This window comes from Mustelus asterias, chromosome 18 (assembly GCF_964213995.1).
Source record: "Mustelus asterias chromosome 18, sMusAst1.hap1.1, whole genome shotgun sequence".
Lineage (NCBI taxonomy): Eukaryota > Metazoa > Chordata > Chondrichthyes > Carcharhiniformes > Triakidae > Mustelus > Mustelus asterias.
This window is the reverse complement of record NC_135818.1, coordinates 16,865,210-16,881,295: the sequence shown is the minus strand read 5'-3', so window position 1 is coordinate 16,881,295 and position 16,086 is coordinate 16,865,210. Positions and strand designations below refer to the sequence as shown.

The 16,086-nt window shown below is 40.7% G+C and overlaps 1 protein-coding gene across 3 annotated transcripts in view; it reads right to left on the bottom strand.

The window, feature by feature from the left end:
- Positions 1-16,086, bottom strand: part of bub1bb (BUB1 mitotic checkpoint serine/threonine kinase Bb) — a 133,557-nt gene that overhangs the window by 47,654 nt on the left and 69,817 nt on the right. For 2 of the 3 annotated variants that reach the window (XM_078233456.1, XM_078233455.1), the window contains 4 exons: positions 14,292-14,392; positions 11,544-11,764; positions 6,079-6,197; positions 3,997-4,103 (listed from right to left, as the gene is read on the bottom strand). In XM_078233456.1, the coding sequence (XP_078089582.1) occupies positions 3,997-4,103; positions 6,079-6,197; positions 11,544-11,764; positions 14,292-14,392 (548 nt within the window). The remainder of the gene's footprint in view (positions 1-3,996; positions 4,104-6,078; positions 6,198-11,543; positions 11,765-14,291; positions 14,393-16,086) is intronic. The other variant, XM_078233457.1, reaches the window with a different exon arrangement.

The following is a 16,086-nucleotide window of genomic DNA, read 5'->3' as shown; positions in this document are numbered from 1 at the left end:
TGACTGGTGAGTTGGCAACAAGAGGGAACAAATTTATAAACCATCAACAAAATAATGAAGGGAGAGAGTAGGAAAGTTTTTGTTTGTGCTGAGGGCTAAGACATGGAGTGCGCTATCAGGTAAACAATTTTTAAAGTAAAAAAAATAGGTAAGGATAAGGTGAAAGGAATTTAGGGGATGGTTTTCAAAAATACTTTTCTGGCAAATGTTTTCCACCTACACTGCAGAGTTCTATAACTGCAGGGGTCTACAATTCTATGAATTGAGAAGCAGATCTAAGCAATTACGAGACATTTGCGGAGCTAGTTTGTTTACAGCTGGAATCCAAGACAGATCTCAAGTTGATCATACATTGGCTATTGGCTTCCAGGACAACCAGACAAAGGTTAAATAAATTAGCAAAATAATGCTGCATCCATTTTAAGGTTGAGTTCAATTATCCATCTACTTAGTAGTATGAAATGGGGCAGCCAAGTGAGGACGAGAGCAAACTATTCATAAAAGTTCTCAGAAACCCAAACACACAGAAACAGAAGTTCTACCACAAGCAAAAAAAAATGATATTCAGCATAAATCTTGAGATAGAAACATAGAAAATAGGAGCAGAAAGAGGCAATTTGGCCCTTCGAGCCTGCTCCACCATTCATTACAATCATGGTTGATTGTCCAACTCAATAGCCTAATCCTGCATTCTCCCCATAAGCTTTGATTCCGTTCGCCCCAAGTGCTATATTTAGCCACCTCTTGAATACATTCAATGTTTTGGCATCAACTACTCCCTGTGATAATGAATTCCACAGGCTCACCATTCTATGGGTGAAGAAATATCGCCTCACCTCCGTCCTAAATGGTCTACCCTGAATCCTCAGACTGTGACCCCTGGTTCTGGGCACTCCCACCATCGGGAACATCCTCCCTGTATCTACCCTGTCTAGTCCTGTTAGAATTTTATAAGTCTCTTTGAGATCCCCCCTCATTCCTCGGGCGACACGGTAGCACAGTGGTTAGCACTGCTGCTTCACAGCTCCAGGGTCCCAGGTTCGATTCCCGGCTCGGGTCACTGTCTGTGTGGAGTTTGCACATTCTCCTCGTGTCTGCGTGGGTTTTCTCCGGGTGTTCCGGTTTCCTCCCACAGTCCAAAGATGTGCGGGTTAGGTTGATTGGCCAGGTTAAAAATTGCCCCTTAGAGTCCTGGGATGTGTAGGTTAGAGGGATTAGTGGGTAAATATGTGGGGGTAGGGCCTGGGTGGGATTGTGGTCGGTGCAGACTCGATGGGCCGAATGGCCTCCTTCTGCACTGTAGGGTTTCTATGATTTCTATGATTTCTAACTCCAGCGAAAATAATTCTAATCTAGTCAATCTCTCCTCATACATCAGTCCCGCCATCCCCAGAATTAGTCTGGTAAACCTTTGCTGCACTCTCTTGAGAGCAAGAACATCCTTCCTCAGAAAAGGAGACCAAAACTACACACAATATTCTAGGTGTGGCCTCACCAAGGCCCTGTATAATTGCAACACATCCCTGCTCCTGTACTCAAAACCTCTCGCAATGAAGGCCAACATACCACCTGCTGCACCTGCATGCTTACCTTCAGTGACTGGTGCACAAGGACACCCAGGTCCCGCTGCACACTCCCCTCTCCCAGTTTACAGCCATTCAGGTAGTAATCTGCCTTCTTGTTTTTGCTTTCAAAGTGAATAACCTCACATAAGATGGTGTGATCTTATTGAATATTTAAGCTCGTCTGATGGGCATCTCATCCACAACCTTTAAGCATTTGCTACCCCCACCACTAACACCATGGCAGCAGCATGTGCTATCTACAAGATGTACTGCGTCAACACGCCAGGCTTCTTCAACAGTGTCTTCCAAACCTACAACCTCTACTGTCAAGTGCAGCAGGTGCATGGGAACACCACCTCCGGCAAGTTCCCCCCCAAGTCACACACCATCCTGACTTGGAAATATATCATAGTTCCTTCATCAGTGCCAGGTCAGAACCTTTGAGAGCAATTAGGGACGGGCAATAAATATTGTACTTACCAGTGACACCCACATTTCATGAACAAAATATTAATATTCAGCAGTGAGTTTGAGATGGTGAGATTTCCGTGTGGGTGAACATATGGATTCATTACTAACTAATAAGGAGCTGCAAAAGCAGGGATAATATTAGTGCATGAAACTTAAGGATATAAGGAAAGCTGAAAGATGATGGACTGGGGTAATAATCATAATATAGAACATATTACTGGATTTAAAAAGTGCTTGATCGTTGCTCCAAGAAAAGGATTGAAAGTGAAAGTAAATCAGTGGTTAAGGGAAGTAAGCTTCGAAAGATACTTTGCAGTGCAAAAATATCAGAGATTGAGAGAAACATGAAGTAATCAACAAATGGTAGCAGGGATAATATACAATGGTAAATAATAAAAAACAGGGCAACTGAGTAATAGTAGAAGACAACAAAGAAACCAACTGGAAGATTTCAAATGAGGAAGAAAATATACACCTTACATTTCTGTTTACTCAAATGGAACAATCCTGGTTCTACATTGTGGAATGTCTCAGTAAAATTAGGAGCAACATAATTAAAGATAATTATAACATAAATCAACATAATTAAGACAAAATTAAAATGGGATAAAAAAGAAAAGTGCTGAACACCCCGACTCAATTCGATTGCTTAAAGAGACAGAAATGTATCGAGGAGATTGGTTGATAACGTACTCTGGGGTGGTTCTAGAGACTTGTCAATGTGATACTGCCATTTGTAAAAAGGCACCTTAGACCATACTGGCTCAAACCTTCCCTACAGTTCAATTTAAACACTCAACCCTGTGAATGTGAGCCACCAAGAACATTTTATGCTTAATAAAGGTTGGAGTTTAAGGAAGCAAGGTCTGGAAATATAGATCTCTTGAAAGCTTCTGGCACATTTTCACATTGAATAAATATTAAAAATAATGATTGGGAATTCAATTATTGGGAATTTGTTTGAAGTTGCATCAACTGAGCATAACTGTTGATCATAAGGGCTCAGGTTAGAGATGGTTGTGAACTTCTTAAAATCCACTGACATTAATTAATTTTATTTATAATCTTGAAGTCATTAAACTGTTCAAAGCCAGATAATATAATAATAGAAATATTGCCAATAAAATTATCAGATTGCAAGCCAAATCTTGAAGCTGTTGAATGGACTTAAATGTCGAATGCCATTAATGTGTAATTGTGTGGCTTTTGTGCATATGAATCCAGGTAACTCAACAGATCTGCAAGATAAACGGAAAAGGCCACGTAAACCTAGCCTTAAAATACTTGATTACCTTCCTATGAAGTAAGATGTCATTAAAAAATGTTAAAATTACAGCAAACAAACCCTACAGTAAAAGCATATTTAAACAATGTCAGGTGAGACCAAAGCAAAATTTCACACCCAGTCTTGGAAGGAATTTATCAAACAAAAATCGAGAAAGATGGTGCTGAAGGTTAAAAAAGAAACAGGCTTCCTGCTCCCGCCCTGCTACCAAAGCCAAATGTTTTATGGCGTGGGCAGCATATTATCAGGGTCAACTGGCTTGACAACAAGCCTAACTTACCCTTAAATGCTTATTTAAATCTGGCAAGCAAACTGATTTCAGTACCTGTCCGCCCTCTGTATTATGGGGGAGAAAAGAGAGTTTGGGAGTGGACGGGAAGTTAGGGCGGGCACCTCACTCTATTTTAAATGCCCCCTACCACAGGAAACATGCTGACCAGGGTCAGTTCATCGAGTTTTAAGATCAAGCAGCTACCAATGCACTCAAATGCTGCTGAATAATATTAGAGTAATACTGAATTTCCTATATTGTACTTGAGCAAAGGCAGTTCAATGAAGCAACAATTCTGATCCAGCAGGTTAAAATGTCACTGCATCCTTGTTTCATGTCATTGCTGGCCCCCAACTCCCTGCAGTGAGAAAAATACAAAGTTCAAAATGCAACAAAGTACTTACCCATCTCTACAAGGATCTTCAGGATTCCTTTCTGATAGGTTAAGCTCTTTGCCAAATTCCCTGGTGGTGATCCCTGAATGTGACATGGCAGTATCAATTGCTTCATTCTGAAAGATTTCAGATCAGGCCATTTCAGACAAACGTTTTTTTAAAAAGCTGTGTGGGTTTATGTAGCCAACATTGCTATGCTACCAGGGATTTAGGTTTGAAGATTTATTTGTATTTTTACAAACAAGTGAATGTACTTTTTAAACTAGGATTTATACAAAATTCGGTAAGCATAGTTACAGAAATATGAAAAACTGTCTGATACTACACAAAAAGTATATAAGTTTGACATTACAGTGCAACGTCTAGTTGGCAAGACACCTGACAAAGTTTAAAGCTGTACCTCCAATGTTAACATGCTGTGAGGGTCAGCTGACTAACTGACCAGGTAGACAACGTAACCAATGGCAAAATGTGGTGGTCAGCTGACCAGGTATAAATAGAAAGCAGATGGGGATTGTGGAGAGCATTTGTGGCTCAGGCCGTGATGTAATTAAGTTTCTTTATTAAACCTTTTACTTTGATTTACTTTGTGAAGTTAGTTCTTTTATTGCTTGCGAGTTGAGTATCCTCACTGCTGGATGAACATTCCATAGTCTTCTCTTCCCCTCGCTTAACCTCACCCTGTTCTCATGCGGCCCTATCAACATTTGTTAATGTGTCAGTTGGCCCGCACTATTTTTCAAGTGAATTCTTTGATTTATATGCATTATGACAGTGTTTTGGGTACTGTTCCAAGTCGAAGGACAAACACTTCTAAGTGAATAAATTGCCTCTGTGGGTCAGACTTTGCAATCGCACCATAGTCGCTACCCTGTAATTTGGAGGACTAGAAGCTTGGGTTGGAGGGCTCAGGAGGATAAATATAGCTTTAAACTAGTTTCGGGGAGGTGTACAGCACCTGGAACTTGGAACTAGAGTGGACACAAGGTGCCCCTAAACAATTGGGGCTGGGTTGGCACTTCACCATGCCAATTACTTTTTCCTTAAAGGCTGAAAGGACATTAGTTGGAAAATAGAATATTGGAGGACTACAGTTACATTATTAGCCACAACATACCACTTTTAAAGCAAAAAATTTAAACTCGTCGGGGGACCACACTTCTAAGAAATCCACAAAATTAGATTGGGGAACTAAGCAGTGACACATTTTAAAGAAATATGTACAATTCAGTTATATACTGGCCAGAGCTGAGTGGAAGGATCCTATAGCAAAAAGGCAAGACGGGAGTCCAAATCTGTAAGTTTTGTTCCAAAACAAAAGATTGCTACCGCTGGGAGAAAATTGTTTCAAGAAAATAATTCTCAATAAAATCAATCAGTTTCTTCCTTGATTGATGAAAATAAGTTATTGTACATGCTGAACATAGTGGGAAATACAATATAAAGTGTCAGAAAAATATTCTGGAGAGCACAATTCCAGACATGCTCTCTCCACCCAAGAGCATGAAATCTGATGGCTTTGACACTTTATCCCACTTACATTTTTCATGCAATTTGCCAGCAGCACCAACCCACCACACTGCAAACAATACGAGGGAATATAATTAACTAAAGTTAAATTACAAGCCTGCGTCTTACTCACTACATTCTTAAGTATATGCATTTGGTTCCATATGTCACATGCTGACATTTGGGTCATGAACCGAAAGCATTTTGTTTTGAAAGTATTGTCTTACTTTGAGTTCGGCATTTATATAACTCACTGTCCATTTGAGAGTTCTTGACACAAAACAGCTACCACATCAGCCTATATAACGGTTACTGTACTACAAGAAATTCATTGTAAAAGTGCTGAAAAACTGCTGGATAAAAGTGCCATATAGAAGTAAAAATATTATAACCCAAATATGCAATGTTTTCTGCCAGCCCATTTATTACATCAATAAGAATGAGAGAATATTGGATTAGCTAACTCAATCTTTAAATTGAACATACTTGGCCTATCACCTTAATCTTGTAGATTGATTTAATTTAACAATACAGTGGTAATCATAAAATCAGCAAGTGTCACGACACATAGAGTCAACAAACCTGTTGCGTTTCTAATTGGCTATGTTCTTGCTGCTGCTTCATTCTCACTTCTGCCATGTGGATTAATTGTTCCACCTCCTCCTTTTCCTGCTGTAACTTCAACAACTTCTGTTCCTGTTCTATATAAACATACAAGATAGTCAAAACTGTCCTATTGCCAGCTCTGAGGCTTTGTAACAATTCTAGGCCACAGGAGCATTTCAGAACACCATTAAATGTTTCAAAAAAAGTGTGACAAGGCCAGAACAAAATCTTTTCACCACTGAGACATCGTACAAATCCAGCTGGAAAGAAAACACCATTTAATGCGCAAATTAAGGTGTTAATTAAACTAATGGACAAAACATTTAAGGATGCTGCTTATCATAAAACATTTAAAACACTGTCACAATATTTGAACCATTGCCATGAGGCCAAGTGTGGAAACAAATAACAAATCCTCATGTTACCTTGCTGCTGGAAGCAGGCCATTCAGCTGTACTTTTTAGACACAAACATATAGTCCTTAAAGTTCTTAAATTCAATAACTAATGTTAGGGCACAGATCAGAAGCCCCAAGGTAGATTATGAAGTTAGATTAGACACCAATTATTTTCTATTTTTGGCATTAATATGAGGATAAGATATTTCACTCCAGGTGTGATTCTGTTGCCACACTAAGAAGCTTTTATCAAAAACTTAATTTAACAATACAGTTTAACTATAACAAATAACGTTTAACATTTGAACAAAACATGACACAATACAATTTTTAACCGTTAACCTATCTCTATTAGTTCCAATTCAAGCAATGTTCCTCTCCTAGACTTAAACTCCTCTTCAGTTAGCAAAAACCCAGGTTTACTTGCTTGTGCTTGCTAATGGTCATGGAACTTTGGAGATGGAGAGAGGGAGACACCTGTCTTCCGAATAGCAAGCTCCAGAGAGAGGGACACCTGTTCCTTCTTTCAGAACCAGGCAGAAACTCTCTGTTTTAAAACACTGTCTCTCCCGTAAACTTAGCCCCACCCATTAACACATGACTGTCAATCAACTTAATCAAAACCCTACTCTGAAACCCCCAAGGCAAACCTAAGTAGACATAAATGCATTAACTGTTTAGACAAACATACCATTAGTTAAAATCAGTCATTATCCTGCACGCTCAACGCGGAGCTGTATGTTTTCCCAGACAAAGCGGCACTGTGTAAAACAGGGCTGAATTGTAAACATACTTTTTTAAATATGATAAATATATTTTTTAAAGACACAATATCATCACACTAATAACTTGTTTTTCCTCCACAACAATACATAACTGAAATCTGGTTTGTCTTCAGCTGAGAAATATAAAAACAGACACCTCACCTATGGGGAACATTTTATTCAGCCATCTTGGACACATGGGTTCTATTAGAACTCCCCTACAGATTGGCAAAGATACTTTAAAACCATAAGAAATTATACTGGATTGCAAGCATAATTTTGCTAAATCAATATTTGTTTGCACATCCAAACTGTTTATTACAATGGACTCAAATTTTATATGTTATGAATATACTTGGCATGTTATCAGTTTCAATTACCATTTATCCCATGATATAATCTGCATTTAATCTGTAATTGTGTTTAACAATAAATATTCATTAAACAAATATCAAAAACTTGCAGTTTCACATTTACGTCTTCACCGGCCCATATGGAATTCTAAAATAGTGCTGAATTGGTAAATTTCACAAGAGTTTATTCTATCCCAAGATAATTTTGCAAGTTGGAAACTCCTGGAAGGACAATTGATCTCAGGATCCAGTGATCAAAGTGACCATGGTGCTTTAATGAACTGAAAATGTCTTTAAATTGAGGTTCTAAGCTAACAATAAGTTCAAGGGAATGGGTTTACCTTGCTGGGAGGAGGGGTAAAGGTAGTACAGCCGTTAACACAGCATATGCTGAGGGAATATAATTCATCCACTATTTGGAGTCTAATTTGAAAGGAATGAGGAGGTGGGCAGAATCTGCCCACTTTCTATTACCTGCAAAGCCTCAGCACAAAATTACCACTAAGTTGTCTTAGTCAGCTGCTGCTAAATGGTAAATCAGCAGTCATGTTGGCATTGGGGTGGGAAAGAGTGAAAGAATCCCAGAGAAGCATCCTTTAGGTTAGCTGTACACCATTGTGATGAATTATACTTTTACATTGCTTCAAGAATATTACAATGAGGGGGAAAAAATCTTAAGCAGCACATACTGCCACTTCAATGTGAAAACAGTCATACCAGGTAAGTTATTACACAGAAAAATATTTCATTTCCCAACTTGGGTAATCAAAACACCTATAAGCACAATATTATAGTGGGCCAATGTATTGCTTGCCAAAGAAAACAGTCATTTATCAACACTGGTGTCAAATAGTTCAACTAACCCAATATATGCAAGATTGCACTTCTACAGTCCAAGGTAGAAATGTATATAGGACCAAGCAACATCGCAAGTAAGAGAAGTTTGAGACATGCCTGAAGAAAGTCTACAAAATACATACCGGCAGCAAGTACGTGAGCACTCATTTCAGCAGCATTCAGCTTGTCACACTATTGCTCCACTAATTCATTGGGCGCCACAGTTTGGATTTTTGGACTTGGGGCAAATGTTACCAGATACCAAAGGTACAGAAAGCATAGTTTCCCATTCATGGTAGTATTGTCAACAGCTTGATTGAATGCCATCTTGAAAAGAAGATTCCCTGCTCTACAATCAAGTGCTGATTCTACTCTAGCATGAACTAATTACAATCAGAAGTCAGATCATCGCCTTTACCAAGGAAATAAGACCATAAGACATAGGAGCAGAATTAGGCCTTTCGACCCATCGGGTCTGCTCCGCCATTCAATCATGGCTGATATGATTCTTATCCCTATTCTCCTGCCTTCTCCCCCTAACCTTTGATCCTTTTATTGATCAAGAATCCATCTATCTTTGTCTTAAAGACACTCAATGACCTGGTCTCCACAGCCTTCTGTGGCAATGAGTTCCACAGATTCACCACCCTCTGACTGAAGAAATTCCTCCTCATCTCAGCTTTAAAGGAGCGTCCCTTCACTCTGAGGTTGTGCCCTCAAGTTCTGGTCTCTCCCACTATTGGAAACATCCTCTCCACATCCACTCTATCGAGGCCTTTCAATATTCTGTAAGTTTCAATTAGATCCTTCCTCATCCTTCTAAACTCCATCGAGTATGGACCCAGATTCCTCAACCGCTCCTCATATGACAAAAACCTTCATTCCTGGGATCACTCTTGTGAACCTCCTCTGGACCACCTCCAAGACCAGCATATCCTTCCTTAGGTATGGGGCCCAAAACTGTTCACAATATTCTAACTGGGGTCTGACCAGAGCCTTGTATAGCCTCAGCAGTGCTCTTGTATTCTAGCCCTCTAGAAATGAACGCTAACATTGAATTTGCCTTCCTAGCTGCCAATTGAACCTGCATGTTAACCTTGAGAGTCCTAAGCCAGGACTCCCAAGTCCCTTTGTGCCTCAGATTTCCAAAGCCATTCCCCTTCCCTGTATTCTTCCTACCAAAGTGCATAACCTCTCACTTTCCCACATTGTATTCCATCTGCCACTTCTTTGCCCACTCTCCTAGCCTGTCCGAGTCATTCTGCAGCCTTCCGACTTCCTCAACACTACCTGTCCCTCTACATATCTTTGTATCATCTGCAAATTTTGCAACCATGCCCTCAGTTCCATCTTCCAGATCATTAATGTATATATTGAAAAGTTGTGGTCCCAACCTTGTGGAACACCACTAGTCATCCTAAAAGGACCCCCTTATCCCCACTCTCTGCCTTCGGTCAGCCAATCTTTTATCCATGCCAGTACCTTGCCTCTAACACCATTGGCTCTTAGCTTAATTAGCAGCCTCCTGTAAGGCATCTTGTCAAAGGCTTTCTAAAAACCCAAATAAATCATATTCACCAACTCTTCTTTGTTTAACTTCTTCATTACCTCCTCAAAGAATTCTAACAGATTTGTCAGGTCTGACCTCCCTTTGACGAAACCGTGCTGACCCAGCCCTATTTTATCATGCATTTCCAAGTACTCTGCTATTTTTCCTTAATAATGGACTCCAAGATCTTACCAACGACTGAGGTCAGGCTAATTGGCCATTAATTTCCCATCTTCTGCCTCCCTCCCTTCTTAAACAGGGGTGTGACATTAGCCTTTTTCCAGTCCTCTGGGACCTTTCCTGAGTGATTCCTAAAAGACACCACCAATGCCTCCACAATCTCCTCAGCTTTCTCCTTTAGAACCCTAGGGTGTAGTCCATCCGAGTGATTTATCCACCTTCAGACCTTTCAGCTACCCTAGTACCTTCTCCTTAGTGATGGTTTCTACATTTACCTCTGCCCCGACTCTCGAAGTTCTGGCATGTTATTCGTGTCTCCCACCTTGAAGACTGATACAACGGACCCATTCAGTTCCTCTGCCATTTCTTTGTCCCCATTACTACTTCTCCGGTCTCATTTTCCAGCAGTCCAATGCGCATTCTTGCCTCTCTCTTACCTCTTATATATCTAAAAGACTCTTGCAATCATCTTTTATATTACTAGCTGGCTTACCTTCATATTTTATCTTCTCCACCCTTATTTTTTTTAGTTGTCCTCTGCTTGCTTTTAAAAACTTCCCAATCCTCTGGCTCCACTATTCTTCACCTCACGGTATGCTCTTTCCTTTGCTTTTATGCTACCCTGATTTCCCTCGTCAGTCATGGTTATCTCGTCCTCCCCTTAACATGCTGCTTCTTTCTTGGAGTGAATTCATGTTGTGCCTTCTGAATTATCCCCAAAAACTCCTGACACGGTTGTTCCACAGTCTTTCCAATCAAATCTGGCCAGCTCCTCTCTTATGGCCTTGTAGTTTCCTTTACTCAATTGCAGCACCGTATATCTGATTCCAACTTCTCCCTCTCAAACTGCAAGGTGAATTCTCTCATATTGCGGTCACTGATATGATGATTATATTCAGAATATTTATTAATTCAAAACTTTGCAGCAAGATAATTTTTGCTTAGATTAAAACCCACTTAACAATTCATTAACAACCAATTTTTGTTTCGCTCCTGGCATCAGTCTAAGTGTCAACAATCCTGCCTGATTCAACAGGGAGCCAGTTGAAGTATTAGTCTACATTTTATGCTCATAGTACTGAGGGAGTGCCACACTCAAGAGGTACTAGCTTTCAGAGATGTTAAACACCTGGCTCCTCAGTTCTCACCAACATATTATTTGATTTTAGATATTTCTCTTTTGGGACATTGTGCACAAATTGGCTGTAGTGTTTCCTATATAAAACAGTGCCTATACTTCAGAAATATTTACAGGCTGCCAAGTGCTTGGAACATCAAAGTCATGAAAGTTACATAAACGCAAGTTCTTTCTCTCATGCATTCAACAAATTAGCAATTTAGATTGTACAAAACATCTATACCTTTAATGCGAGCTTTATATTTCTTTTTGAATTCTTCCGCTCGGAGTTCTTCAAAGGAGAATTCACGCAGTCCAGCGTAGATCTGGTCTTTTGAATACATAGACACTTCCTTATTTTCTTCACAATTTTCTACCTGCACCCTGAGCAACGGATTCAATTCTTTGCTGGGTTTTCGAGCACTCAAAACTGGGGTAAACAAGGGCTCAATTTTACGAGGTGTCCTGCAATGAAGCAATGCAAATATTATCTCTGAATTTGGACTTCAACTCCATGAGCGAATGCTATAAATTTTGAAACAACAGTACATAAGATGGTTCTTTTTAAAACAGAAACCACAAGCATACCCTGTTCTTGCTTATACATACACTTAGGATACAAGTCAATATTTCTACATCCTAGAATAGTACAAGAATACCATGGCATTTGATTAAATCTGAACTAGCTGGAATCTGGCTGATAGGTTATGCATTTTGTATTCAAGAGAGAATGGCTACACAGCTTGGTATAGCTAAATTAAAAATAAATGAGTCTCACTAAAATGAGAGATTAGAAACAAATTGCTGGAGCTTTTTGCCTTGTACCATTGAACCCCTACAGTGCAGAAAGAGGCCATTCGGCCCATCGAGTCTGCACCGACCACAATCCCACCCAGGCCCTACCCGAATATCCCTACATATTTACCCGCTAATCCCTCGAATCTACGCATCCCGGGACACTAAGGGGCAATTTAGCTTGGCCAATCAACCTAACCCGCACATCTTTGGACTGTACCTATCAGGACAAAGGCAAGAATGCCAAATTTTAAACAATTAGAATAACTTATCCTGCAGGATAAATGTATGCTGACTGTTGGCCAGCTGACTTTGATTGGCCATGGCTATGGGGAAAGCAACTATGAATTTTCGGTTCCCAACATCATGGGCAATTCAAAAAAGGTACAAGGCCAGAATGGATCCCTTCATACGAATGTATGTCACTTCCAGTGAGAGCAAATGATCCACATTACGAGCGAATTGGTTCTTAGTGTAGCTCTTAGCGCACTCAGCATTGGTCAGCAAGTGCTGCCCAAATGCAGAATCACAACTAACAACGGACGGCATTTTGAGTCTTGCAAATGCAAGCTGTTTGAGTATAGTCTGAACTCTGTCTATTATATACAAACGAACAAATATGCTGCTTGATTCAATCAATCACTAGAGCATCTGGCCTAAGTAACTGGCATCTCACTGGCACTTAAATTCACATACAAGTTTGCTCAATTGTGTAGTTAACAAAACGTCTATTTGTATTGATGGTAGTCAGTGCAAATGTGAAGCCAGGTACGTAGGCTGTGCAACCCAGAAATTGGCTGATCAAATCAAACAGCATGTTCCCTTGATGGTGCATAATAGACAGAGTACAGACCATACAAAAATTAGCCTGTACTTGCAAAACCCAAAACAAAGCATCTGCTAGATGCAATTCTGCGATTGGGCAGTACTTGCAGAACAATCCTGAGCACACTAATAGCTATACTAACAACTAATTTAAAATTATCAGCTGAGTTGGTAACACGGTCCATTTACATTTGCAAGAAGCAACTTCATTCACATGCAGGGATCCGTTCTCTGCAAACAATTGGAACATATTCAAGCCTTGTGCTGTTTTGAATTACCCAGGAACCTGTGGAGCCTATAGTTCACTGTTGCTTTCACTATGGCGGTCGACTTACAATCAGCATCCTTTTCACCTGCAGTATAAATTGCTGAGATTGCTGAAATTTGACATTCTAGCATTTGTCCTAATGAGTGCAAGATGTAAAGATTTGGCAACATCTCTTTCTTTTCAACAATATTCAAGTTCTGTACCGCCAAGTGACTATTTATAACTAAATTGTTAATTTCTGTAGTAGTATTATAGAGGCGGTTGTGGTTTGATACATGAGTCAAGTGCTAAAATACATAATTTCAAAAGGCAATAGCTTGAGAAATTCACAGAAGTTACAACCTCACACTCAACCGGAAGGAATAAAATCAGAATGTCTTTGGATTGAATCCCATGTGTATGCCAATTTGGGCAATTTCACACGGAGCAGTTATTGTACGTGATACGACTTGTCACAGTATTAGTTACAGAAGGACAAATAGGCCGGCCAGCATTCCCAGTTCTGATCCCCATCCAGCAATCAGCTGGAAAAGAAAGTAATGGACCCTTTGACAAAGGTCATTTGGACTTGAAACATCAGCTCTTTTCCCTCCTTACAGATGCTGACAGATCTGCTGAGATTTTCCAGCATTTTCTCTTTAGGCCCGTGAGCTAAAGGTTCTGGCACTTAACATTCTGTGAACTGAAGATTTAACCCAACTTTCTGTCTCACCTGTGCTTATGAAGTAACAATGAACGAGATTGGACAAAATATTACAGAGGTTGTTAAAATTCGGTACTGATATCCAAGGTCAATTGGGATTAGTTTTTAAAATAAGAAAATATTGGTTGCGCTTTCCCCAACCTTAAATACCAAAACTTGAACTAACTTGAGATCAAAGGACAAATAAATGATCATGAAATCGGACTTCAACTCCACCAGCAACCTCCCAATTCAAGATGGAATGATCCGAGATCAGAAATTTTGTACCCAGCCAGAGTGTACACCAGCTCTCTCTCCCTACTATTGGGATGTTTCTTTTCCTAGCCATATTTGGGAGATTGTTTACATACACCTCAAAGAGGAATATCAATCCAAATAACATTCATTAGTTTTATACATACATAGTGGTATCATGAGAAGATTCTTCCTCATAAAGTTTGAAGTCAGGTTTGTTGGCTGACAAGACTGCAGGAAACTCATGTACATTGGAACGCTTGGGCACCTGATGGAAGAAACAAATCAACTTGATAAACTGAGTGATGTTTTAGTTAACTGAGCATCATTGTCCAAGACAGTTTATGCGGCAGCACAGCATTAGGTTTAATAATTTATGGGGGGAAACAGATCACAGCAATACATGTAACAAAGAGAAGCATTTACCAAACTCCTGATGGGGAGATAAATAGGATTATCATTGAGATCATCTCCAGACATATCAACCACTTCAGTGTTAATTAAACAAACAGATTGTACATCATCCATGGATATCAAGTGCATACATGATGGACAAAAGGTACTCCTTCTGCACTGTAACAATTCTGATTTTGTGATAATGCATCCTAGCTTCAATGTAATGCAGTGAGATGTCTGAAGATCCAATCAAAGCCTTCAATACAAAAACATCTAGACTGCTTCCTTTAGTACTGTGCTACTTTCATTCTCATCGCTCATATGAGACATTGGGCCCGATTTTACCATTGCATTGCGCCCGTTTTTGGGTGTGAAAACTTGGTAAAGTTGGGCATGAGGCAAGTAGCACGATCCGCGCCCACCTCCACGGTGGTTCCCCCTTTACCAAGGCCTGAAAATGGCCGCGATTGGGAACTCGCCCAAAACGGGCGTGACGTCAATTTAGATTGACTTAATGGGCTGCACGCCCAACCTTATCGGCACTTCCCCCTTTACCACCGCGTTCGCCCATCCAGAATCAGCGCAAAACAGACATGCTCCACAAAAATCCAATTCGGATGCTCCAATTAGTGAGGAGCTAAATGCCGAGTGAGCGACGGCTCTCTGCTCGAGATCTGTGGGGGGGGGGGTCCGCTGCCACTCTGCCCGGGATTGGGGGGTGGAAGGGGCCCGCGATCGGTCTGGGTAGCAGAGGAGGTGGGGGGATAAGAGGGTCAGTAATGTTCTGGGGGTGGGAAAATGTCTGTGGGGATTAGGGGAGGCATTATACGGCCCAGGTGCAATATGACAGGAGAGACACATTCAATCTTTTTTTTCTGCGCACGTGCAGTTGGAGGCGCGACTGGAGCTGCAGGATTTCAGGCGCGTTAAGCCCCGCCCACAGGCTTCTGCAGCATGATTCAGAATCGCTGATATTTTTGCAGGCAGAATGTATATGGGACGCCTGAGAACGAGTCTAAACGTCGGATCTGAAACACTCCCGGATTCAAGTTCGCCCAGCACTTAGAATCAAAATGATAAAAGAGGGCCTATTAAATCCTGTCAGCTGAGGAGGATGTAAACATTTCTATGCACTATTTTGAATACGAGCGGGCGGAGGAGGGAGGGCTTGCCCTATCATCTTGTGTTTATCCTTCATAAAACATCATTAAAAGACTATTAATTTGGTCACTAACATGTTGTTGCTTGTAGGATGCTGACCGGGATTCACCCAAAACAAAACTAAGTGCCCAACGGGCAGGAGAGTGAGAGAAATTCCCACCTTTTTTTTTGAAAACGGACTTCCAGAACGAATATCCAACACTCCATGAAACACAAAGTGGCTCAGCATGATTCACTGGGGCGGGGCTTATTCCTGCCTGAGAGGCCGGCAGCTAGTGCTGAGCGGGCCACTGCGCAGGCACCCATCTGTCAGTACAGAGATCGACGCATGCGCACTGTCACGCCACTGCTCCCCCTCCTTCCCCACACCCCCCACCCACCCCACCAAAAAAGCTGGCCTACTGG